This window comes from Glycine max, unplaced genomic scaffold, assembly GCF_000004515.6.
Source record: "Glycine max cultivar Williams 82 unplaced genomic scaffold, Glycine_max_v4.0 scaffold_32, whole genome shotgun sequence".
NCBI classification, from domain to species: domain Eukaryota; kingdom Viridiplantae; phylum Streptophyta; class Magnoliopsida; order Fabales; family Fabaceae; genus Glycine; species Glycine max.
Genome location: NW_024464710.1, coordinates 32,169 through 59,793, shown reverse-complemented (window position 1 = coordinate 59,793; position 27,625 = coordinate 32,169). Strand labels below are relative to the sequence as shown.

General features: G+C 33.3%; 1 protein-coding gene and 2 long non-coding RNA genes across 3 annotated transcripts; all 3 read left to right on the top strand.

Annotated features, from left to right (window-relative positions):
- The first annotated feature begins 11,209 nt into the window (after positions 1 to 11,209).
- On the top strand, positions 11,210 to 12,066 carry LOC106797255 (uncharacterized). Its single transcript, XR_005890599.1, has 4 exons — positions 11,210 to 11,309; positions 11,487 to 11,622; positions 11,842 to 11,882; positions 11,972 to 12,066. It is a non-coding gene; the product is annotated as an uncharacterized lncRNA (long non-coding RNA).
- Positions 12,067 to 19,377: 7,311 nt separating this feature from the next.
- LOC106797969 (uncharacterized) lies at positions 19,378 to 20,175 on the top strand. The gene has a single exon (XM_041013707.1). The coding sequence runs from the start codon at positions 19,378 to 19,380 to the stop codon at positions 20,173 to 20,175; it is 798 nt and encodes a 265-aa protein (XP_040869641.1).
- Positions 20,176 to 25,224: 5,049 nt separating this feature from the next.
- LOC102668255 (uncharacterized) lies at positions 25,225 to 27,094 on the top strand. Its single transcript, XR_005890594.1, has 6 exons — positions 25,225 to 25,276; positions 25,810 to 25,886; positions 26,007 to 26,046; positions 26,357 to 26,493; positions 26,646 to 26,733; positions 26,958 to 27,094. It is a non-coding gene; the product is annotated as an uncharacterized lncRNA (long non-coding RNA).
- The last annotated feature ends 531 nt before the right edge of the window (positions 27,095 to 27,625 follow it).

Sequence of the window (27,625 nt, the reverse complement as noted above, 5' to 3'; positions counted from 1 at the left end):
ATGGAGTTAGAGCAACTTTATGTCAAAAATTTATTTCTCCATGGAAGACTGGAGGAAGACATTCTAATGCAACAACCTGAAGGTTTTGAGGTGGAAGGAAAGAAAAATTTTGTTTGTAGATAGAAGAGGTCTCTTTATTGGTTAAAGCAATCACCAAGTTAGTGGTATAAGAGATACGATGAGTTTATTGTCTCTCAAGAATGCATCCAAAGTACTTATGGGAATTTGAGATGAAGGACATGGGAGTTGCTGAAAAAATTATGAGCATGGAGATCAAGAACTATCGAGTCGAGAAGAAGCTATTTATGTGTCAAAAGGAATACATTCAGAAAGTAGTGAATCATTTTGGGATGACATCCACAAAAATAATATATACTCCTCTTATAACGTCCATTCGTCTATCTGAATTCTATATTACTTAGTCAGAGTCAAAGAAGAAATACATGTCCTATGTTACTTATGCAAGTGTTGTAGGAAGTCTCATGTACTCTATGGTGTGCACTAGACTGGACCTAGCCCAAACAGTCAATATTGTTGTGAGTAGTTATATGGGTAATCCTGAGATGGAACATTGGCAAGCTGTGAAAAATATATTGAGGTACCTTAAGGGTACAACTAATATTGGAATCATCTTCCATGGAGACATGTCTTGTGCTTTCCCGTTGGTTACTCAAATTCTAACTAAGTTGCAGATTTAGTTGCAAGTAGATCTATGATTGGGTGTGCATTCACCATTGGCATCTCTCTTGTTAGATGGAAGACCATACTTCAGGACACAATGGATTTATCCACTACAAAGGAAGAGTACATGGCTAAGGTAGAAGTAGTAAAGGAAGGCATTTGATTCAAGGGTCTAATTAGCAATCTTGGGGGTCCACAACAAAAGGTTATAATTTCTGTAACAGTGTGAGTGCAATTGATTTAGCCAAGAAAAGGTTATAATTTCTTGTGCGATATCTTTCTTCTCCTTCTATCGTTTACGCTTCCCTATCTGAATAGAATTTCTCAAATCTTCCCAACATTGTGCAATATAATATTACAATTCTTATTTGTTGTGTTTTGATATTCAATAAAAGCATATCAACAAATAATAAATTCTTTCTAGGGAGGCCTATTTTGGCTTATTTATTTGGAACTATTTAACTCTTGGAGTATGTGATGTTTCATTGTTGTTCCATAATGACCTCTTTGTATAACCTTTTATTAATTGGAATTATTTTTTCTCTTAAAAATCAAATATTATTTTGAAATGTTGCATTTGCCTATTGCAATGAAAATTTGTTTATTGAATATTTTATAGAAACATATTGCTATCATGACTGTAACTAACTCATAATCAACAATGCATTCTCCTAGCCCAGGCACAATCCCACATCTATCACAGGTTGGGAATGGAGGTGTAGTGACGGGGACTTGAGCTTGAGCTCCCATGAGTGTTTCAATCTTCAGTGTTAGAGCTTGCATGTGCTTTCCCAATTCAATTTGGGGATCATTTTTCTCCACCTAGTTGATGCCTCTCTTTATAATCCTCTTATCCCTTGAGTTGTTATATGTGCAAAGAGCACTAGTCTTTGGTCCAAATTTCAAGCAAAACAAATGATATATTGATCACAAACCATAAGATTTTTCTTTAAATAGTTTACAGGTTTGCTATTTGATAATTGTATAAGCCATGAATTCCACATAGATCAGTTTGCATTTACAGGCACCAAACATAAACTAGTTAACTAACCAAATCAATTATATATCACAAATAATTAAATATAAACATGCTTAAACATAAGAGAAAAAAGTCAAGCAAAATCAAGGGAAAGGGCTGCTCAAAGTGTGCGAGAATAACAAGTGAAAAAGGGAAATCTGCAAAAAGACAGCCAAAAGGCATGCAGTATATAAAAAGGACAAAAGCAATCTCTCAAAAATAATAAACAGCATTGAGGAAAATCCTAATAATCCAGAAGGGTATAATGTTCAGATAATAGATAAAATTGTCAAAAAACAAGCACCAAGGGGAAAGCAATTACACACTCAGTCAAATTTTCTAGTATGTGTATGGCCAGGTTGAAAAAGAAAAGGCTTTAGCCGGAAAAAAAAAAAACTTAACCTTTTCTGGAGTAATTTCAATGGCTAGAAACCCCTTTCAACTATAGATTAGAATATTCCTTACTGTGTTAAGGGACATCCAAGACTGACAAATTCCAGCATTTGAATCAATTCAAAACATCATTTTAACTACAAAACCAGAATAAAACCCAAGCAATCAAGAAACACCCATTTGAACAAACATAAAAAAGACTCCAAATTCATGGTCCTAGAAACAAGAAACTGAAAAACAAAAAAACCCATTTGTTGTTTTACCCAAAGTTCCTGAAATTGCTTAAAAAGGTGAAAAGCACATATTGTTGAGGTGTCGAGAAGAGAAGTTAGCTGTCACTGTTGAGTGTCGAGAAGTTAGGTTTTCTCTTCTACTACGGGACTTGTGATTTCCACGCGCGTGCAGAAAGAGCTTGGTGAGAACAGGGGTTGATGCACCGTTCTTTGCCACAATGGTGAGGTTCTACGCAGTGGCAGCATTGTCCTTCGCCGCCTGATAGGATTCTCCACAGTGGTGGTATTGTTCTTCGTCGTCGTGATGGGGTTCTCTGCGGTGGTAGCGTTGTTCTTTGCCTCTGTGATGGGGTTTTCCGTGGTGGTGGTGCTGTTCTTTGTTGCCGTGATGGGGCTCTCCTCAGTGGTTTTTGCATTAGTGTAGCAGAAGTGCAGAACAGCAAAAGCCAAGATCCAATAGAGGTAAACGAAAATGACAAATGAGTGAAGTAGGTTATTTTAAAATGCCAGTCTTTAAAATAAGTTAACTTTACAACTATTTTTATGTAAAAATCAAGTTATTGAAAATACCTATAACTACAAAACTAGTTATATTTATATAACTACTTTTAAATAACCAGATATTATATACCTGGTTATTAGTAACTATGGGAATTTTTTCAAAACCCCGGTTAATTTTTAGAATCTATAGTTATTAAATACAAAGACAATCTTTTTTATTCAAATTATAATAAAGTATTTCTTGTTTTTTATCATGTGTGAGAACTAAGAGAAAATTAAATGTGTTAACAGTAGTGTAAATATGTTTTATAGAATCATCAAATCACAAAAATATATATATATATATATATATATATATATATATATATATGATAAGTTTGTTTGTTTTGATGATAACTACCTTGAAAGTCATGCAAAAGAATATTTTTAATTGATCATTGACAATGTAAAAACTTTTAAACTGGCAGTCTATGCTATCCACATATTAAATTTGTTAGTAAGATGTAATATTTTATCTCAAATCAATAACTAATAATTTAAATATATTAAATAAAAGTAATGCATTAAATGACTTAGCTTAGTTGTTCTTATCCACATCTGGACCGAATTTAAAATTAAAAGAATGTACACCAAATAAAAAGTGGGTAATGTACTAAATGTATAATGATGTCCCCATTGGCTGCTTTGGAAAGACACGGATTACAAAACACACAATCCTGCTAGTCTCGCTGATAACATCAAATAGAAAAACTTATTTCCACCATAATAGCTTTCAAAGCTTTATAATGAGTAATTGTGCCAATGCACCCTGAATATACATCTTACCATCCCTCTCACACTTCTAATTATTTCCACCGCACGAAATCTGCACTATAAAGTCCATCACCACCTCTTGTATTCACCAAATAGACTATTAGACCCAGAGGTCCAAGACTGACCCTAATCACACTTTATAATTATTTTTTTTTTCGTGTTGGCATATTTCCTTTTTCTAAACTTTTTGTGCTCTTTTTGTTTGTGGTAGATCCATGAGCCAGAAAACAAAATCCCATTCGTGGGCCTTCGTTGCAGATCTACTTGGTTGGAATTCATTGACATGTCTTATATTTCTTTGCCCTCTCTTTTATGCTTTGTCTTACCCTTTGCGGTAACCATGGCCAATAAACATCTTCAACGATCATGATTTCATTGATTAATTAAATAAGGTAAAAGTTCTAATTCTTTCGTTATTCTAAATTGAGTTATTTAATTGTCACAATTACATGATTAATTTGTATTCTCCTTAAAAGTCATGGTCGATACCCACACGAATTGATTTATTGCATATCTACACCAATGTCTTTGTTAGTTCAAGGAAGAACCCACACAAATAAGATCTTTTTAGGAACATTTTGAGAGAGAAGTAGATTAGTTAGGCAATTTATGTTTGGTAAACAAGGTACAAAATGTATCACCAATTTTTCCAAATCATTTAATACTTTACAAAGCAACCACAGTTGTTAGAGTACTCGTAATTTCTTTCAAGCCACTCACCATAATTATTGTTGGTACCAACAAATGGTTTATCCAAGTGGTACTAGACAGAGATTCCTTAAGCATGTGGTCAAAGATTTGAGTCTTCACCGATGCGTGTGGAGAAAATCTTGTTGAGAGGGGCATCCCACGTATGTTTTCCAACAGGTCCCTTGGACGAGATTAAAATCCTCTTGGTTGGCTGATATCCTTCTTTGTTATCATATACAACAAAAAATAATTGTCTAGAAAACTTATTTCCCATCCCCTGTTAGTAGTAGTAAAAGTAGGTAGTGTTTCTGGTACAGGAATAAACATGCAATATACTTTATCTTTATTCCAACTGCTCTTCTCATAATTGGTGTGGCTATACTAATAATATCTCGTATGTAATCTAAAAGGCTAAACTATCGTATTTGTTTAAAATATATGCTAGTAGCAGATTTTATTAACATCCAAATTAAGTTGTGAATTTATTGGCATTATTTTGAGATTGTGTGGAACAATTAGAAACTCGAATTGAAATACTTAATCTTTCTAGTTAGACCAAACTCATGATTTTTGTTAGATGGGTCTAGCTTCTGGTTCTACATCCATACCAGAAAGTATTCGCACAGAGAGTCTTGAGGTGTATTTCGGCAATTACACAATGATAAAGATGGAAAAAAGTTCAGGGTTTCCGGTGTTATTTGGTGGTGAAAATTCAAACCCTCCTGATGATGGTGGCAAAGACAAGATTCTGGGGCTGCAACTTAGTGCAAGACTTCAAAACAATGGTCTCAAAGATAAGATATTTCTAGGGTTGGAACTTATTGCAAGACTTCAACACCGCACCAGAGGTTTAAGACATTTAACTAGGATACATGGTGTGTTTAATTTTTCAAAACTATTTTGTAGAATAATTTTCAAAACTAATTTTTTGTAGGGAGTGAATAAAAGAGTAAGTGGGAAAAGATGGGGCAGCACAATCAAGAACATATCAGAGTAATAAAAAACTGAAAGTAAAAAAATCAAAACAGTCTAGAAATGTTTTTTTTTTTTTTTTTATAAACTGAAAAGATGTATTACTTTTGAAAATAGTTTTCAAATACTACTCTTATCAAACATCTTCTTGGTTTTCAAAAACAGAAAATAGTTTTCAAAAACAACAAATAAAAGATGCCAATTTATTTAAATATAAACAAATTCTAATTCTCTTTAAGTAATGTCAATTTATTTAAATAAAAATTATATGTTTAAATGTAAATTATCTTTTATTTATGAAAAATATTTCATATTGTGATATAAATTATTTTAATTATTAATAACTTATTTAAAAATATATTTAAATGTAATTTAGAAATAAAATGCTAATAACATATTAAAGAAGATAAGAAGTTGAGAAAATCTCTAAAAACACGTAAAAGAAAAATAGTTAAAAACACTCTTGCACCAGATAAAATATTTTTTAAAAATTATTTTTTATATTTTTATTTTTAAAAAAATTTCCTGTTCTGACACCAAGGAGTTGATAGTGGCTATGAATAAAGAGATGGAATCCTTCCAGAAGAATCAGACTTGGAGATTTAGTTGAGCTACCTGAAGACAAATGAGTAGTGGGGTGCAAATGGATCTTCAAGAAAAAATCTGGATCATTCACTGAAGAAGTCGTCTGTTATAACGTACGTTTGGTAGCTAAAGGTTCCAGTTAGAAGGAAGGAGTATACTACAACAAGATATTCTCTCCAATAGTTCGATACACCTCCACACATATTTTGTTGGCCTTTTTGGAAGCTCTGGACATGGAGTTAGAGTAACTTTATGTCAAAAATTTATTTCTCCATGGAAGACTGGAGGAAGACATTCTAATGCAACAACCTGAAGGTTTTGAGCTGAAAGGAAAGGAAAATTTTGTCTGTAGATAGAAGAGGTCTCTTTATTGGTTAAAGAAATCACCAAGTTAGTGGTATAAGAGATACGATGAGTTCATTGTCTCTCAAGAATGCATCCAAAGTACTAATGGGAATTTGAGATGAAGGACATGGGAGTTGCTGAAAAGATTATGAGCATGAAGATCAAGAACTATCGAGTCTAGAAGAAGCTATTTATGTGTCAAAAGGAATACATTCAGAAAGTAGTGAATCATTTTGGGATGACATCCACAAAAATAGTATATACTCCTCTTATAACGTCCATTCATCTATCTGAATTCTATATTACTTAGTCAGAGTCAAAGAAGAAATACATGTCCTATGTTACTGATGCAAGTGTTGTAGGAAGTCTCATGTACTCTATGGTGTGCACTAGACCAGACCTAGCACAAACAGTCAATATTGTTGTGAGTAGTTATATGGATAATCCTGAGATGGAACATTGGTAAGCTGTGAAACATATATTCAGGTACCTTAAGGGTACAACTAATATTGGAATCATCTTCCATGGAGACATGTCTTGTGCTTTCCCGTTGGTTACTCAAATTCTAACTAAGTAGCAGATTTAGTTGCAAGTAGATCTATGACTGGGTGTGCATTCACCATTGGCATCTCTCTTGTTAGATGGAAGACCATACTTCCGGACACCATTGGCATCTCTCTGATTGACTCGAATTGAAATACTTAATCTTTCTAGCTAGACCAAACTCATGATTTTTGTTAGATGGGTCTAGCTTCTGGTTCTAAATCCATACCAGAAAGTATTCGCACAGAGAGTCTTGAGGTGTATTTCGGCAATTGCACTATGATAAAGATGGAAGAAAGTTCAGGGTTTCCTGTGTTATTTGGTGGTGAAAATTCAAACCCTCCTGATGATGGTGGCAAAGACAAGATTCTGGGGCTGCAACTTAGTGCAAGACTTCAAAACAATGGTCTCAAAGATAAGATATTTCAAGGGTTGGAACCTATTGCAAGACTTCAACACCGCACCAGAGGTTTAAGACATTTAACTAGGATACATGGTGTGGATTTGACGAACGAAACTCAGGATACATGCCCCAAGAGATCTATAAAGAAAGAAATATATGAAGAGGTGCTGGGAATTTCTTATTCCACGGTGAGTCAATCAGAGAAGGTTGTGGCACATGATCTGAAAAAGAGCCACATTCTGGTGCAATAAAGACCATGTCAGCTAGCAGGAAGCTGAACACAGGAAAAAAAACTGTGCTTTCGTGGATGATTGAAACTGGAACAATACTACAACATGAGAAGGTTCATGCGAAAATGACACAACAGTATTAACGAATGATGGTTATCTGTTATAGATTGCATATATAAAATGGAGAATATTGACGAGTACTGCTATGCTCCTTGTTTCGTTTGCATCAGTCGTGGCTATTGTCCTTGCTTTCATATCAGTTTATCATTTGAATAACGATTCTTCATTTGTGGGAAAGGAAATGAGATGTGTGTGTAGAAGAGAGGGATAGAAAAGAAAATAATATTTCCATATTATAATAATTGAAATTATGACATATATATATATATATATATATATATATATATATATATATATATATATAACTTCTTTTTCATAAAATTTGTTTTCATCTGTAGGAGGATTATGAAGATGGAGATGAATTGTGAAGCTGGATTTATGTGCGCACAAGTCTCACGTACAGTGCATCAAACGGGTGGTTCATGCACAGGAACCAATACCCAGGCTGCAAACAAAAAACAAATTATGCTGACTATGAAAATTTTGAAAATGAAGATTATCTTATTTGTAATTTCAGTCTTTAGGCTTCCATTATTTCAGTTCAGTTCAATATACATACCTATATTTGTTTCATTCCCCTCTATGTCAGTTTCCCTCCCACACCAACACACCTACTCTCAATTCACTATCCTTTATCTATCACAATCTCAAAAACTCACTCTATATCTCTTTAACATTTAGCACCAAAAATTCATTCTGTTTCATATAATATTTTTAAGGTTTTCTTTTAAATAAATATTGCTCAACTCGAACATATGTGAAGAATTATGAACATAATTTCGAGTTGATAAACATAAAAGACACTATGATGTTTCGAAAGTGTCAAGAATAAAGGAATTTGGTAGGGAACTTTGCTGAATCATTTTAGAATTTTATAAGGCCCAATGAAACACATAGTAAGTTTGTAAGACTTGAGGGTCCTACCAACTTCAGTCCATGCCCAGAAACACATAATAGCCCATTTGAATATTATGCAAAATGTACCAATATCAAGATTATCAATCCTAGGAATCATGTTGTCAACACATCAAAATAAATGGATTTAGTATGTTTTTAATACATTAATTAATCAATTTAATTTGAAATTTGTGATATATGTACATTTATATGGTATTCAAACACAGAAAATATTTTTAATTCAAATTATAATAAAATATTTCTTTTTTTTTGTTATACATAACAGTGAATGCTAAATACACTCAAGAATTAATTCATATCAATTTTGGATATTATTTAATGTCTTAAATATATTTTATATCCCTAATAAATTTTTTCTTTGCATTGATTTCCTAATAAAATCAAAATTCTATTTTTGGTCCTTGATAATTTGTTTTACCACTTTTAAATTAGAAAATTTTTTGTTTGCTCCCTGCTAAATTACTGAATTTTTTAGTCTTAACTAAGAAAACAGAAAAAAAATACAAGAAAATAAACACAAAATTTGTTAATTTATCAGGGACTATAAAAAGTTCTAAGGACAAAATTAAAATTTTTGTTTAATTAAGGACTCAACGAAAAAGAAAAGTTTATTAAAGAACAAACACAAAAATTAGATATTTATTAGGAATCAAAAATAGATTTATACCTTTTTATTTAATTGAAAAATACAATATACTTTTAGAAACTCATTAAATAGAATACTATATCTCAAATTAAGAACTGATAATTTAAACACATTAAATAAATGGAGTGCATTACATGGGTGAGTTTAGTTGTTGGTTTTCTCTAGATCTCAACCCAATTTCAAATTGAAAGAACATACATCGAATAAAAAGTGGGTCATGTACCTATAATGACATTCCATTGGCTAGTTCGAAAAGACGAGGATTGCCAAAAAAAATTATTCTGAGTTGTTGATAACATCAAATCAAACGATTTATATTTCTTTGTGCTAGTCCCGTTGGATCGCCGTGTAGGTTTCTAAAGCTTTATAATGCACACCTTCCATCTACATCTTAGTATCACTCTAACACCTGCAATATTCCTACCACATGAAATCTACACTATAAAGTGCATCATCTCCTCTTGTTCTCACCAAATAGGTTATTAGACCCAGAGGTCTAAGACTGACTTTGTCCACACTTTATAATTATTTTTTATCGTGTTTGTATCTTTTTGTGTATGCTAGATCCGTGAGTCAAGAAACAAAACCCCATTCATGGACCTCCATTGCAGATCTACTCAGATGGAATTTGTTGACCATGTCTCATATTTCTTTGCCCTCTCTTTTATGCTTTGCCGTATCGTTTGTTCTAACCATGGCCAATAAACATCTTCAACGACCATGATTTCGTTGATTAACTATATAAGGTAAAATTTCTACCTCTTTTGTTATTGTAAATTAACTCATTTATTAATAACAATTACATGATTAATTTGTATCGTCACTAAAAGACATGGTGAATACCCACACTAATCGATTTGATGTAGATCTAGTCATCTCTTTGCTAAATAGTTGGGGAAGAATCCATACGTATTAGATATTTTGAGAAACTTATCAAGATAGAATTATATTTAGGTAGACAATATATTGTTGGTAAATGAGAATCAATTTTTTACCAAGGTACAAAATGTGTCACCAAATTTCCAAATCATCTAATACTTTACAAAGTAACCATCATTGTTATAGTACCCACGATTTCTTTCAAGCTGCTCACCATAATTATTGTTGGTACCAAGAAATGGTTTATCCAAGTGGTACTAGACACGAATCCCTTAAGCATGTAGTAAAGGGTTTGAATCCTGACGAATGCATATATGGAGAAAATCTTGTTGAGAGGGAGATCCCACTTATGAGTGCCAACAGGTCCCTTGGAGGATATTAAAATCCCCTTGGCCAGAAGCAGATATACTTATTTGCAATCGTATGCAACAACAACAATTATTGTTGAGAAGTCTTACAGTCATTGCGAATAGCCAATTAGCCGCCAACAAAATGATGTTATTTTAAGAGTTTATTCTTCTGTGAAATCATTTTAAGATTTGTCATATATGCTATTGTTTTGCCATTATTTTCATTTCATTTTTACCTTCTGTAGACAAGATTTTGCAAGAAATTGATGTTGTATCCTATAGAGTGCTTGGCTAACTTCTTTTTGGCACTATCAGAATATTCTATAAAAAGGTTGAATATGTGCTTGAAGATTGTAACGAGGTTCTCGTCAAAATCAACAAATTTGTCGTCAACAAAGAAGGCTTAGTATGTGTGGAAACGTTGTGTATGCCTGTTACTAAACCAGAAAGATTTGAGTTGGATGCTTTTGTGTTAGATGAACCTGAAGATGCTGGCAGGTATGCTTTTATTAGGTTAGACTTCAGAAGCTTAATGATTATGTAATTTTCTTCATACTGCTTCTCTGGAAGAAATTATGCTTAGAGACAAAGATATTAGAATTGTTTCACTATTTTACTTTTATAGTAAATGTAATCTTATTCTATTGTTTGAGTAATACACTTTTAAGTGAAACAAAATTTGTGTGTAAAACTGAGGGATTTGGGCTGTTTTCTAAGGAGAAGGTATGCATTCCATAATAATTATAAGTGGTACAAGAATAATGTTTCTTCCATTTTATCTATGCAAGTATTTTTTTTTTATTGTTTATCTTCAGCTCTTTACTAATACTAGTATATGCTGTTTAATTTCAAGGTATATAGTTAGAAAGAGCATAAAGAGTGCAAAAGACATAGTTCGTTTCCCTTTCCAACAGAATGCCACCATACTTTACTTATTGCACACTGTGTACAGAGGCAGAGAGAATCTCCCATTACTTACTGTGCACTATGTAAGTTTGATTTGATCACCTTTCTTTTTCTTTTTGTTTATAAGCTCTTCTATCTTTACTAACACTGTTTTTCTCCATGTTCTTCCTCTGACCTTCAACTCCTATTCTCAAAATAAAATGAAAATGCGTAATTCCCTTAAGCTGTTGGCACTCCCCTAATCCCTTCTCAATCCTCAGGTTGCCTTGAAATTGTGGAAACTCCAAGGATGTTAGATGTACCTGAATCTCAGGATTTTGACATTCCAATTTTTATTGAGATAAAATCCTTTTGGAATCTCCCGAAACAAATGAAGTGCCTCATTTGATGGATGAGGTAAAGAATAACTAAATGATGAAAATACTCTTTGACATTCTAACAGGCACACTATGAGTGGTTTGCAATACATTCATAATTGTCTCCACGCAAACTCGCATAAAGAAAAACCATATTGTTGTTTGATCTAGGAACTTTGAATTGGTATGAAACTTTAGATTCTAAGATAGAGGAAACTTATCCTAGTACTAACCCTTTGTTTCATTATGTCTGTCTCAGGAAACAAATTCATGTGGAACTATATAACCAATCAGAATTATGTAAGAACCCTTGCAAATCTCCAGTTAAGTTTTATTAAATTCTATGTTTTGCTTAATAGTGCATGATTTCTTTATTTTTTTCTCTTTAGTAGCTGGCTTTGGAAAGTTGTCAGTTTGATTATTGCTTACAAGATTGGCTTATGATGGTCTTCTTTAATGATGTACCGGAAAGTTGCAAGTTGCCTACTTCAGAGTTTTCTGTGTGCAAGAAAACAAAGAGAGGAGGACATTGTAAACTTTTCACAAGTTTTTGTAGGCCAGGCACGGAAAGAATCTGCACTGCTATTTAACGAAAAGTTTGGTGACTAATTTTCTTATGGCAGTGATGCAGAAACTTGAGTTATGTTTTCTTGTCTTACTACTCTGCTTTTTCTGTAGATGACATACTTTGTTAAAGGATGAAAAATTGTTCTTCGTAACTATCAATTCTACTTTTATCTGAGTGATGATAACAGGAAAATGTGGAATTGTAGTTGTCCAGTCGGTTTGTTTGTCAAACAATAATGATGTACTTCTATAACTTTTTTTAGGGTGATCGATGCCCTTTCAGTTAATGGATCAACTTTGTCTGATTGGAATATAAGTATATCAATCTCCAATGCAACGTGGAACTTATGTTAGTCCTTTTGCTCTTTCTTAGCAATCATATTTTGTAGCAGCAGAATAATTCAAGCATGCTTAATTATGAACTTCTTATGTGATAGCCTACCAAAAAGTATATTCATCTTAATGCTATAATTTGTATCAATTAATTCCTTTTAAGTTATCCTTAACTGTATATTCTCATACCTGTACAGCCTCAGGATTTTTCTTGTTCCGGTGTGATTCACTTGAGGTATTACAGACATCAAGAAAATAAGAAAATAAGCAGGGAATGAAGGAAGACAAAAAGAAAGAGTGTATAATGGAAAAAGACAGGGACATCATGATAAAAAAAAAAAGTAGTCATTGATATTTAAAAGAAATTAATTTATCTGACAGACACAATATCCTTTCCCATGATGGGAGACATATTACACTCTTCCACAATAGCCTTGATATACCCATGGACCAAACTCATTAAATCTGTGAGTTAGCCAGATTAGGCTAGGAAAAAAACCACATTGAATGCTCTACTTGTTTTAAGGCTTGTGGCACATCCTGATTATTGGTTAAACCAATGGTGTACAAGCTATGACCCTTACGTACATACCTATGGTTATTATATTTGGTATCTAGACATTTAAAAATATCATGATATCGGTCCTTTAATTTCTTTCCCCTCGTTAGTCACTCAATAATTTAATTTTCTAGTAAATTATTTTGCCAATATTTTAAAAAGGAATTCTTGTTCATATTTATCCTATTTGACTCAAATACGATTGTTTTAGGTGAGAGATACAAGGGATATTGAAAAAGAAAGTTAAAAAGTAAAAGAAGACTAATAACAAAAAAGTAAGAGGCTTATTTAGTAACAAATTAAAATTTTGAAAACTTCTTTAAAAGATAAATAGTTTAAAACATCTTTCTAGAAATAGTTTAAACTTCTTTGAATAGATTCTCAAGTCTACTTTAGGCCTAAATATGCTTTTGGTCCCTGTAAATTAATTTTTTTTTGGTTCCTGTAAGTTCATTTTTCTAATTTTAGTCCTTGTTCGCTCTTTTTCAATTTTTGTTTCTGTAAGATATTGTGCTCATTTTTTGTTCCTACTGTAAGATATTTTGTTCATTTTGGAAAAACATAAACTTACAAGGATTAAAAATGAGCAAAAAACTTATAGGAACCAAAATTGGAAAAGCATAAACTTATTATAAGGACTAAAATTAGAAAAATGAACACAATGACCAAATATCAAAAAACACAAAATTAAAAGGACCAAGAACATATTTAGGCCTCTACTTATTATATGAATTTTCCATAAGGAACAAATTTTGAGCCAAAACAACAAGCACACTTCCATTCTCGCTTCTTTTTATTTTTCCTGTCAACTTGTATGATTTTTCTTATTTTTTTATTTTATCCAAATCACTTGGTTCTTTTTATATAATTTTTGTCTAGATGCCAAGAAAATTCAGTAAAAAGTTCAGCTCAAAATTCAAAGTGACAAATTCCCAGTAATTTTTATAAGTTTGTATGTTCAAGCTGCCCGCACCAGTGATTTCAGACTTTGAATTTTTTAAGCATGATATATTGATTTCCTTTGGTTTACTTTCAACTTTCCTATGTATGTTAAATTCACTAAGCCTATTTACGACAGCTTTAGGAGTTCAACATTCACTTAGGATCAAAATTTCAGCCAGCAATTCAATCACCAAAACTCAAATTCACAATAGACACAATCATAAGGAAACCTAAAAGTTCAAGAAAAGGTTCACAATCAAAAACTCTCTAAGAATTATGCATGAACATGTTAAGGACTAATTAACATGCAAGATTTGACTCAAATTAAATTATAGGCTAAAAAAATTTCATACACTCATGAACAAATGAGTTAGACAAAGAAACAAGAAAAATAAAATTCAACACAACATAAGGAATCTTATGTGACAAGTTTCATGACTAGACATGACTTTTATGACAAAACTACAATAGGTGAATATGTCATTCTAGATTTTTGAGGTTTTATTCTACTTTAATGTTTTTGTAAGAATTTTATGGTTTAGGTTTTAGCCAAAAAAATTGACAATATAAAACTCAAAGGAACCTAAACTCAACACAATTTATGGTTCAAGAATAAGAACAAGGAATTTGAACCATAGAAAATCTAATCTAGCTTCTATAGCAAGCTTAATCGGTGGAACTTCTAAAAAATTATGTTAACAACATTCAGCACAAGACACGTGAGGAGATACATGGAGAGAAACGAAGAAACAACAATGGAGGAGAAATTAATGCTGAAAATTAGTGGAGGTTTAAGGAGCACCTACTTGAAGCTCTTGTGCTCTAATACCACTTGTTGGAAGCTTGCTTATGAAGCTTCTATGGAGGCTGGATCTTTGAGCTTCAATAAGGTCCTTCAATGGTGATTTTTAGCCATGGAATTGCAGCGAAAGATAAAGCAGAAGAGGTTAGAGGAGACGTCATCCCCTAGAGAATAAGTCATGGAAGGAGAAGCTTCACCACCAAAGTTACGACAAATGTTACTTTGAAGATGTTATATAGGTTTTTTCAATGCCACCTGGTTAATAGGAACAAATAAAGATTCAAAACAACAAAGAAGGTTGAAAAGGAAAAAAGAAAACAAGATGGAAATTACGAAAACATAGGAAGAGGATATGATGTAAGTTAACAAGATTCAATGATGGTGGGAATAGATGTGATTCGGGAACCTACCAGCCAAGGAGAGATTTTGTTTAGAATTTGTAAAACGGACGGTACAGAAGAAGGGCTTAGATTCCTCAACATTTTGAGGCCATGTAGGGTGTAAAACATATGTTCCCTTCACAATGCAAACATATCAGGATATACTCGTGAAGATACTGATGAGTTCATTTTTTGTAGCTACAATGGACACAACTGGGTATCTTCCAAGGTAGAATGGTTTCATCAGTAAAGAACACTGCAAAGTGAATCTGAAGTTATTCCTTTCTTGAAAGCATCAATAAGTGACAGTTTTTTCAATCTTGAAATCAGATTTTACCTTTTATTTTAATTTTGTATTTTTTAAACTTTTAGATAACAAATAATTATGAAAACAATCTTAGTATTGTACACCAAAATATTTAGGACAAAAAATCTATTTTTTTTAAATGTAAATTAATTATTTCAGGGTATTAAAGAAATTTTATACATTTAATTAAAATAAAATCTCAATTTTCTCTCCTCCATAATTCATGTATCCTATTTCTCTCTCCTTAGTGATCACGTTCTCGGTTCCTGTATATCCTTTCTCTCTTCTCTGTATCTCACGTTCTTGTACATATCCCATTTCTCCCACCTTGCCACCATGGACATGCCACTGGCTGCAGCATCATCAACTTAAAGTCCACTATGTGGTCTGCCTGCATCAGTATCATCTCCGTCATGTCCTTGAACATTAATTCTCTGTTGCTGCTCATCAGCTGACAGATTGATGCCGCACTGGGCATTGTGAGTCACAACGATGACTTTCAATGCGGTGTTGGACTCAATGAAAAGAACTTTTTGCCCCCTCCTTTTGGTATCTTTCGCATTCCTGATCTAAACATTGAACAATCCTTCATTTTATGCGGTAACTGGTGTCGAACAACACAGTTTGGCTAGCGAGAATCAATGAATGACAGTCCCCTGACGAAATTAGGATATAACACTTCAGATGAACATTTCTCTCCTATTTATGAGAGTTATGGGAAAAAGGCTTAAGATGGGTTCTATTTGGCTGACGGGTATTTGTTCAAAGAGGGAAAGCTTTGCATACCCCAAGGATCCATCAGGAAATTATTTGTGAAACAGAGCCATGAGGGTGGCCTCATGGGCCATTTTGGGATAGACAAGACCCTTGTCTTACTCAAAGAAAAGTTTTATTGGCCCCATATGAAGAAAGATGTCCATAAGCACCACTACAAGAAAAATGACCTAAGCCTACAGACGCCTTTTTCCTACAGACATTAATTAGTGTAGGTAAATCTCAAAAATACTTCTACCTACAAGTGACTAATGTAGGTAAAACTCAACCATTTGTACCAACCATTATTTGGTGTAAGTAAATTCATTAAAACTGAAAAAAGACTTCTACCTACAATTACATTGTGTAGGTAAAACTCTAAAAAACTTGTGCCTATGGTTGATTAGTGTAGGTAAAACTCAAAAGGATTACTACCTACAAAAGCACAGTGTAGGCAAAATTCTAAAAAACTTATACCTACAACTACGTGATGTAGATAAAACTTCATAAAACATGTGCCTATAATTGGTTGATGTAGGTATAACCTCAAAAGTCTTATACCTACGATTGTTGGCGTAGGTAAAACTCTTTAAGACTGTTTAAATTTGAATATTAATCTCTTGTTTTTTTAGTAAATACTCAATCTCAAAAAATAACAATTCAATTTAAATTAATTTTTAGTTAATAATTGTTCAAAATTTTAAAGATAAAATATATTAATTAGTAATATTAAATTTTAATTTAGATTAACATTATTTTTATGGATTAATTTAGATTAACATTATTTTTATGGATTAATTTAGATTAACATTATTTTTTATGGCAATTTCTTGTTAGTTTCAGCAATGATATTCATTTTATCTTGAAATCAAACTCCAAAATGGCCACAAGCCTTTGGATTATGGACCGGGCCTTTGAATTGATGCAGAGAAGGTACTAGTTTAGTTTCACCAAAATAACCCGCAGACGCAAATGTTGAAAACACATCCGTCTGCCCCAACGTTACAAGGTAGATCCCTTCTCTCTTTTCTTCCTTTCCCCTTTTGTTTCCCTTCTTCTCTCAGGCAATTCCTCAATCACGCTTTTCCTTTTTTCTCTTTTTTGCAATTCCTTCACAATTTCCCTTTTCTTTTTCATTTTCCCCTCTTTTTTTCTTCTTCTTACGTGTTTTACACAGCGAAGAATAATTTGATTGATTGATTAACGCATCAGGAGAAATTTCAGTTACATTGCAAACTTATCTGAACTTGATTCAGTTTTCTATATGCTTCAGCTTTTGTATATTATTATATTATTATTTGTTTTTATTTATACTTTGCCTGACTTGTTGCATATATAATGTAATAGTTCGATTTCCATGCCCTTGGTTTGCGTGTTTATCTGTTCGTTTTTGGGTAAAGAGAGTGTGTAGCCATATGATACATCATCATCTTCTTCTTCTTCGTTCTGGACACGCGACAATTAACATAGGGTTTGGGATTGATGCGCAGGTTACATGGCATGTTGCCGTTACTTGCTGAGTTTTATTTTGAAATTTGAATTGAAATAAGAATGTTGATTGTGAATGGTTTAACTGAACCCCTACTTTCTAGTTCATTCTCTTTTATTTTTTTCTTTTTTGTTTTGTTTTGAGTAGTGGTGATTGCTACACAACTAGATACAATTAGCTATGAGTTTTAAAATGAGTCAGTTAGATTCAAAAGGAGTTGTAGGGACCACTCATTTATTGAAAGGTCAATTAATATTTGTATTGTGTGTGTGTGTGGAATGGGTGTGTTTGTGATTTGGAGACAAATTTTAGAGAGAGAAATGCTGATTGAAAGAGTTAGGGTTAGGATGTATGTGTTTTTTGTCAAAACTAAACAAGGTTGATTAGACAGTTGGTGGATTAATCTTTATTCACAGTATTTTCTTTTATTCTTATTGTCCCCTATCTCTGCAGTGACATTATAATTCAAGGGCTGACCATCCTTCCTCCAGTTGACTCTCCAAACACTGATGGAATAGATCCAGGTAAATTATTATTATTATTTCCACTGGCTTTCAGAGGAAAACATTAGATAAAAAGAAAAAAGGGAAAAAGCTATGTGGGATTAACAATATACTGGTACTTAGTTGTTTATTAGATGCTATATGTGAGCTAAATCTCTGTTCAAATATTAGGCGACTCATGTTTAAGAAAGAATTTGACACAAGCTATGTGGGATTCAATTCTGGATCAGAGCTTCTCTCTCGTCAGAATTTATGTAATGCGTACCTTGACTTCAAAATACATGTCATCTTGCTACCTTCTATATGGCTGCTCTGTGCCACTATATGGAATTGACTCCTATGCTTTTGACATTAGTTTGTAAATATTGCAATTCAACTTGTTTATTTATGGAAGAATTCATTCAGCCTTATTTTGGTTGCTAAAGAAAAAAATAATTGCTTATAATTTTTGTTTGAGTGCAGCCAAATTGCTATTCCAGAGTTATAAGTGTTAATGGCGATGAACATATTATAATATTTGCGAAGAGGGACATTAAACAGTGGGAAGAGCTTACATATGATTACAGGTTTACCTCTTCTCCAAATGAGGCAGAGGGAGCAATTACTGTTATTATTATTAGGAGTGTTTGGAAAGCATCCTTGAATATCTTGCTGATCAGAAGGACCCTACTACTTTATGCCAGAAATTTATTGATGAGTTTGATCGATGCATCCTCAGTTATTTCGCATTTAATTGGAACCAAGCTTCTTATTTGATTAGTCAGGTCCAGTATATATAATTTAGAACAAAACTTTGCATGCAGTATACTTCAAGCAGATTTTGGTACTAGTAAGTGTCCTAACATTTGTTACTTTTGGGGATGATAATGTTAGATATTAATTAGAAAAATAATAATAATAAGTTTTATGAGCCTTAAATTGTGGAAGATGAAAGTTGTAAGGTTGTAAGTTACAAAGTCTTGAATAAGCAATTATGTGATCATTTAGTATTCTTGAATAAGCAAATTATGTGAGTGGTCACTCTGTTTTAGCATAAATAGGGGATCATACTCTTGTATTTGGTGTGCCAAATGAAATAAAATCTTCTTCTTCTTCCAACAAAGTGGCATCAGAGCTTGAGTTCTAGAGTGTTGAGAGAGAAACACTTTGTGAGTTGAGAGATGGCAAGCAATGGCTTGAGTATGTTTCAATTCCTTCGTCTTACCAAAGAGAATTATGATAATTGGTGTCGTCGCATGAAAGCCTTGTTAGGTTCTCAAGATGCATGGGAGATTGTAGAGAAAGGTTATACCCAACCTCAAAATGAGGCTATTTTGTCACCAAATGAGAAGGAGACTTTGTTGAAGTCGAAGAAGAAGGATCAACAAGCACTTACATTCATTCATCAAGGTTTGGATGAAGCTATGTTCGAGTTGGAGTCAAATGCAACCACATCCAAAGAAGCATGGGAGATTTTGAAAACCTCCCTTGAAGGTGTTGATAAGGTAAAAAAGGTGCGCCTACAAACTCTACGTAGAGAGTTTGAATCATTGCATATGAAGGAATTTGAATCTATCTCAGATTTTGGCAACAAGGTGTTGGCTATTGTGAACCAAATGAAGCGTTATGGAGAAAATATGGAAGATGTTCGTGTGGTGGAAAAGATCCTTCGCTCCTTAATCGTTAAATTTGATTATGTGGTTTGTGCTATTGAAGAGTCTAAGGATTTAGACTCAATGACCGTAGACCAATTGATGGGTTCTCTTCAAGCCTATGAAGAAAGGTTCAATAGAAGACATGATGAGCCATTGGAGCAAGTCCTCAAAGCCAAAGCTTCTTTGAAAGAAAATGGAGGAGAAAGTAGTCAAAAAGCATGTGGACGTGGAAGAGGACATGGTCGTGGACGTGGTCATGGCCAAGGAAGAGGAGGAAGAGGAGATCGTGATAATTTTGACAATAATGAATGGAGGAGCCATTAATCCACTAGAAGTCGTGGAAGAGGAAGAGGAAGAGGTAGAAACAATTATGAAAAAGCATATGAAAGGAGGTATGATAAATCTAATGTTGAATGTTTTAATTGTCATAAATATGGCCATTACTCTTGGGAGTGTAGAACAAATGTTGAAGAGAAGGTCAATCTTGTTGATGATAAAGAAGATAAAGAAGTTGAAGAGTCAACACTACTACTATCACTTAATAATGGTGAGAAGGAAGACAAATGCTTATGGTATCTTGACAATGGAGCAAGCAATCACATGTGTGGATGCAAAGAGAAATTTGTGGAACTTGATGAGAAGGTGAAAGGAAATGTTTCTTTTGGAGATTCTTCCAAGGTGAAAATCCAAGGAAAAGGTACCATTTTAATTTCTTTAAAAGATGGTGCTCACAAATTAATAATGGATGTTTACTATGTTCCTAAACTAAAAAGCAATATTTTGAGTTTGGGACAACTTGTTGAAAAGGGGTATGAAATTCATATGAAAGATTGTTGTTTATGGCTTCGAGATCAAAATTCTAATTTGATTGCCAAGGTGTTTATGTCAAGAAATAGAATGTTCACTTTGAACATTAAAACCAATGAAGCAAAATGTTTGACGGCTAGCATAAAAGATGAATCATGGTGTTGGCATATGAGATTTGGGCACTTGAATTTTGGAGCACTAAAATCCTTAGGAGAGGAGAAGATGGTGAAAGGGATGCCTCAAATCAACCATCCTAATCAATTGTGTGAAGCATGTCTCCTTGGAAAACATGCAAGAAGGAGTTTTCCAAAAGAAGCTAATTCAAGAGCAAATGAGCCTCTCCAACTTGTTTACACCGATGTGTGTGGCCCAATCAATCCTCCTTCATGTGGTAACAATAAATATTTCTTGCTTTTTATTGATGATTATAGTAGAAAGACTTGGGTTTATTTTCTAAAGCAAAAATCTGAGGCATTTGTAGCTTTTAAAATTTTTAAAGCTCTTGTGGAAAAGAAGAGTGGTTATGTAATCAAAGCTCTAAGATCCGATAGAGGTGGCGAATTCACATCAAAAGAATTTAATGAATTTTGTGAAAAATATGGGATTCGTCACCCTCTAACGGTTCCTAGATCTCCACAACAAAATGCGGTAGCGGAGAGAAAAAATAGAAATATTCTTAATATGACTAGATGTATGTTGAAGGCTAAAAATATGCCAAAGGAATTTTGGGCCGAAGTTGTTGCATGTGCCGTTTATTTGTCCAATCGCTCCCCAACAAAGAATGTCAAAGATCAAACACCACAAGAAGCATGGAGTGGAATGAAGCCAAGAGTTGATCACTTGAGAGTATTTGGGAGCATTGCAGATGCTCATGTACCCGACCAAGGAAGATTCAAGCTTGATGATCGGAGTGAGAAACATGTGTTCATTGGCTATGATGCAAGCTCAAAAGGCTACAAATTGTAGAATCCAAACAATGGAAAGACAATTGTGAGCCGAGATGTCGAGTTCTATGAAGAAGGCACATGGAATTGGGAGGAGAAAGAAGACACTTATGATTTTTTCTCGTACTTTGAAGAAATAGATGAAAAAGCCTTGATTCCAAATGATTCAACTCCAGCACTTTCACCAACTCCTTCAACCAATGAAGCCTCATCATCTTCCGAAGGGAGTTCAAGTGAAAGGCCAAGAAGAATGAGAAATATTCAAGAATTATATGATGAAACTGAAGTTATAAATGATTTGTTTTGTCTTTTTGTTGACAGTGAATCCTTAAACTTTGATGAAGCAATGAAAGACAAAAGGTGGAGACAAGCCATGGAAGAAGAAATCAAAGCCATTGAGAAGAGAAACACTTGGGAGTTATCAAGCCTTCCCAAAGGTCATGAAGCAATTGGAGTCAAATGGGTGTTCAAAATCAAGAAAAATGCAAAAGGAGAGGTTGAAAGACACAAAGCAAGACTTGTAGCTAAAGGTTATAAGCAACAATATGGAGTTGATTATAATGAAGTGTTTGCACCAGTTGCCCACATGGAAACCATTCGTCTTCTTATTTCCTTGGCAGCTCAAATGAAGTGGAGAATTTTTCAGCTTTATGTAAAATCGGCATTTCTAAATGGCTATCTTGAAGAAGATGTCTATGTTGAACAACCAATGGGTTTTGTTATCGAAGGTCAAGAAGGAAAAGTCTTGAAATTGAACAAGGCGTTGTATGGTCTAAAGCAAGCATCGAGGGCATGGAATACTCGCATTGACAAGTACTTCCAAGACAATGGGTTTGTTCGTTGTCAAAATGAGTATGCTCTTTATGTTAAAACTTTTAATAATGGTGATGTCTTATTTATTTGTCTTTATGTGGATGACCTTATATTTACCGGCAATAACCCAAATTTGTTTGAAGACTTCAAGGAGTCCATGTCTTGTGAATTTGATATGACAGATATGGGACTCATGTCATATTACTTAGGAATGGAAGTGAAGCAAACGGAGAATGCTATCTTTGTCTCACAAGAAAGCTACACAAAAGAAGTGTTGAAGAAATTTAATATGCTTGATTGCAATCCCGTGAACACACCTATGGAAGGTGGCTTGAAGTTATCAAAGTTTGATGAAGGAGAGAAGGTAGACTCCACGGTCTTCAAGAGTCTTGTGGGGAGTTTAAGGTATCTAACCAATACAAGGCCCGATATTCTATATGCGGTGGGAGTTGTGTGTCGCTTTACGGAGGCTCCTACCTCTCCTCATCTAAAAGCCGCAAAAAGAATTCTTCGTTACTTGAAAGGTACAATTGATTTTGGATTGTTTTATTCTCCCTCCAATAATTATAAGCTTGTGGGATTTTGTGATAGTGATTTTGCCAGAGATGTTGATGATAGAAAAAGTACTACCGGATTTGTATTTTTTATGGGTGATTGTGTTTTTACATGGAGTTCTAAGAAGCAAGGCATTGTGACACTTTCTACTTGTGAAGCCGAGTATGTAGCTGCAACTTCTTGCACATGTCATGCCATTTGGCTAAGAAGATTGTTGGAGGAACTTCAGTTGTTGCAAAAGGAAAGCACAAAGATCTATGTTGATAATAGATCTACACAAGAGCTTGCCAAGAATCCGGTGTTCCATGAACGAAGTAAGCATATAGATACAAGGTATCATTTCATTAGAGAGTGTATTACCAAGAAAGAAGTAGAATTGACTCATGTGAAAACTCAAGATCAAGTTGCGGATATTTTCACCAAGCCTCTCAAATTTGAAGATTTTCGAAGATTGCGAGCAAGACTTGGTGTGCAGAAGAATTTTCCAATTAAGGGAGGATGTTAGATATTAATTAGAAAAATAATAATAACAAGTTTTATGAGCCTTAAATTGTGGAAGATGAAAGTTGTAAGGTTGTAAGTTACAAAGTCTTGAATAAGCAATTATGTGAGCATTTATTATTCTTGAATAAGCAAATTATGTGAGTGGTCACTCTATTTTAGTATAAATAGGGGATCATACTCTTGTATTTGGTGTGCCAAATGAAATAAAATCTTCTTCTTCTTCCAACATATAATAATAGGCAATGTATAAGTAGAGTATTAGAGTATTTGTATCATCCTCGTATTTATTGAACAGATTTGGCTATATTATTTGGGGATGTTTTAAAAAAATGTATATATGAGATGCTTGTAATACTTCTTACAAAGTAATAAAATTAAAAAATATATATTTAATATTTTTTCATTTTATAATAAGATTATTAGTATTATATTACAGGAGATTTATTCAAACATAAATATGCAAGGTTATTATTAGGAATTGGAATTTGTGTCCCCTGAGAATGTCTCCTAGTGTATCCAATTGATTGATGAGGTCCGGCTGCTTCCTGAAGACCATAAAGCAAAAGTAGAAAAGCTGGAGGCAGACTTCATACTAATAATAATTAAAAAATGTTCAAAAAGAAATAAGAGAAAATCACGTGAGATTGAAAAATAGAGTAGGAAATTAATTTAAAATAGAAAAGAGATGAGGAAATCAAGAAAGACATAAGAAAGAAGAAGAGAAATCTGATAAAAAGAAAATTTTCAAAACGAAAAGGTGTAATTCACCTTTTATACATAAAACTATCAATTAAAATATCATATTTCACACAAAATTACAAATTTATTTTAAAAAAATTATCGATCTATGAAACTTTAATCTCACTTGCCATAAAATCTTTCACATTTGCAGATTTGCTTGCTACCTTTGAACCTTTAAAATCATTTTGCATTCCGAATTTGTCACAAGCCTCTAATTATTTAAATAAAAAAATCTAAGAAATTTTCATAAAAGAAGAAGAAGAAGAATTGAACAAGAGAGTTAATGAAGAACTAGAAACGCTCCATGAAAGCTAAGGAAAAGGAGAGACATACAATTTAAGTGGAACTGAAAATACGAAATTTAAAAAGCATGAAAATTTTCTTGTTTGTGCGATGACACAAAGCAAGTAAAGAACGTAACCATGCTTTAGCATAGTAATAGTAATCAGTCACACTTTGGACATGAGGAAGTAAGAGTAGAAGGTGACGACATGACCCTTAACGCCTACGGCAGGGTTAGTATCGTTGGTCCAAAAATTGCGGTCGTTAAGTGATATGTCATATGTCTCATGTTACATAATACTCCATATAATTAAGACATGCAGCATCTGATTACCTTTGGATTCGACAACGAAGCAACTCCGGCGTCCTCCACCTCTGGCTCTGGGGAAACATGGTTCCTGACCTCAATCGCTGCGTCATATGACATATTTTAAACAATTCTGTTTCAATAGGATAGGAGGCAGATAGCTATTTCGTTCAAAATAGAACCATGGTAATGTGAGACATATGACCATATGTTCTTGGTAATGTGGCTATCTGCATGTGCATGAATAGCTCAAGAGTGAATCAGAACCATGGTCATGTGAGTTCAAGTGCTTGGTTCTTTGACATGGATATCCTTATTTTATATGATTTTAATATTTCATATTTGCATATGATTATATTTATAGTTTCTAGCAATTTGTTCATTTCAGCTTAATTCATATATTGCTGATTTGCAGGGTATAAAATGTGGTATTTATGGTGCCAATTCTGCAGAATGGATTATGAGCATGCAGGTACATTTTATTTTTGAATTTGCTTCCCTTGTTTTCTGGTGAGTTTTTTCCATCTTGATTTTTCTGCTCACTCTATATGTTGGAGGTTTCTATTGTATTATTTAGATGTTGATATGTTGATTTTTGTTTCTTTTTTGTGCTGAGTATCTATTGTTATTTCTATTTCTACTCTATTGTTTCTTTGGTAGTTGGATTTTTGTAGTCCTTATTGAGCTTAATGGAGAATAAGGTATTTCTAGATTGAAGCTTTGTTTCTTATATTGAATATCTACTCTTTGCAGAGAGTTCCACTTATTTACGAACAAAGTCCTTTTAAAATAATGCAAGTAAAGAACTTACACTGAGACTTGTCCGGTACCTAAAATTGTGATATATAACTTTTCTAACAATGATATGTTTTTTGAAGTTTATTGCATGCAGTAAATTCAAATGGTGCATGGTACTGGGAGAATATCTCATTGTACAAATATTCATTTTTTCAAATTAAACTTATAATTTTCAGTTGCTTTGACACTCTCATTCATATGACACAGGTGTTGGGGCTATAGAGTTTATTATATGCCATTCAGAGGTCTCAATTGCACTTGCAGAAGAGAAGAAGATACCTGAGGTTCTCCTATCTAAACCCTCTGTTTTATAGCAGTTTAATTGTTAGGAAGGATTTTAGAGTTGTGTACAATCTTTTGTAAACAGTTAGTCTCACCCAAATATTTGTTTTGAAACTTTTCAGCTATTCAAGACATTTCCAAATGCAACAAAGTATCTCAAGAGTAAGTTTTGTTGATTCTCTCCTTTCTTTCCTAAAATGCTTGTGCTTTAGAAAGAAGCATTCATTTTTATGTCTTTGTTACAGCAATTAATGAATATAACTTTTTTGTGCAATGGAAATGAAAATATAAGGATATCTTGTAAATGGAAACTTGGGGATTGTTTGGTTTGACCAATTTATACAGAATCATATACATTGGAATTTATTTTTCTGAGGTTAATTTCAGTCATGACCTCAAGGAATTAATTATGTCTTTTGCTTTGAATATTTTGTGTTTCCCATTCCTAATTCAATTTTTAATACTGCCACAGGATCAAACTCAGAGCTTTGAACTTCCTATTAAGAAAAGGATGTATACATATCATACCTTCCACTCGCACATACTTTTTTTAGGACCATTGAGGAGATATTCATATGGCATGGTGCTTCAATTGGTTTCTGGCGTGGGGTAAGTATATGTAGTATATGTATATCTGTCATTATGAAATGAACATTTGGTGTAATAATTAAACTTTGGATTTGTTTGATCCCCCCCCCCCCCCCACACAAAAGTTGAACTTCGGATTTGGAATATGACCATCATTTACTCAATGGCTGTAGGATGTCAAATTGTTAATTGATGATGTTGGGGAACTAAAACCAACTATTTTCTGTGTTGTTCCCCGTGTGCTTGATAGAGTGTACTCAGGTAAACTCTTGAAAATTCTCATGATTGTTGACAGTTTGATGATCTTTCCATAATCATATAATCTTGATGGTAAAATTATTATTTCAATAGGACAAAGCTACTCTGCAAATTATTTCTTGATCATTGGAGTAGCATTTTTCTTACTTTTCTTTTTCATTTTTCTTCCTTCCCCTTCCCAATTGGGAAAAAAATGCATTGACTCTCAACCCCTATCTGATACACAGGTTTGACACAGAAGATTTCTTCTGGGGGCCTCTTGAGGAAGACATTAAAGAAAGACAGTAGAATCTCCTTTTATGTTTATTATTATTTTCAAAACTCAAAAAGAAAGACAGATTTGAACTGTAATTATGTATGTATGTACATGCGCAAACAGTAGAATCTCCTTTTATGTTTATGTAGTCTAATTTTGGATTTTGAATGCTAATTATATGGGTCTAAAATTGTTCTTGATTAATTTGATTAGGGAAATGGCGATTAGCTAATACTTCTAGATTTAAATTTATTTCTTATAAATATAAATCAATAAAATTAAGAGCACAACTATAAAATTATGTCTAACTGAAATATATGTGGAAGTTATTCTGATGTCTTGTCACTCTAACTCTGTGTATATATGCAAAAGATATTGTAGACATCTTTATGGTCCTTGTACTAGATTATGGCCTTGATGTCTTGTCACTCTAATAGTGGAGTGTCAGCTCTAGCCAAGGCCTAGGTAATTATGAACTTGGCAAAGCTAATTGGAGTTGGAGTTGGAAGGATCGTTGGATTGCTGCACTGCCCATATTCAATTATGTATGTTATAAGCTCTCTCTAAGATCTAAACATTTACCTACAGTTGAAGATGATAGGTACATGTTAAAGACTTTTACCTACAGTTAGGAGATGT

Excerpts from the sequence above, each read along its gene's own strand:
- LOC106797969 (XM_041013707.1), top strand. The coding sequence starts at position 19,378 with ATGGCAAGCAATGGCTTGAGTATGTTTCAATTCCTTCGTCTTACCAAA.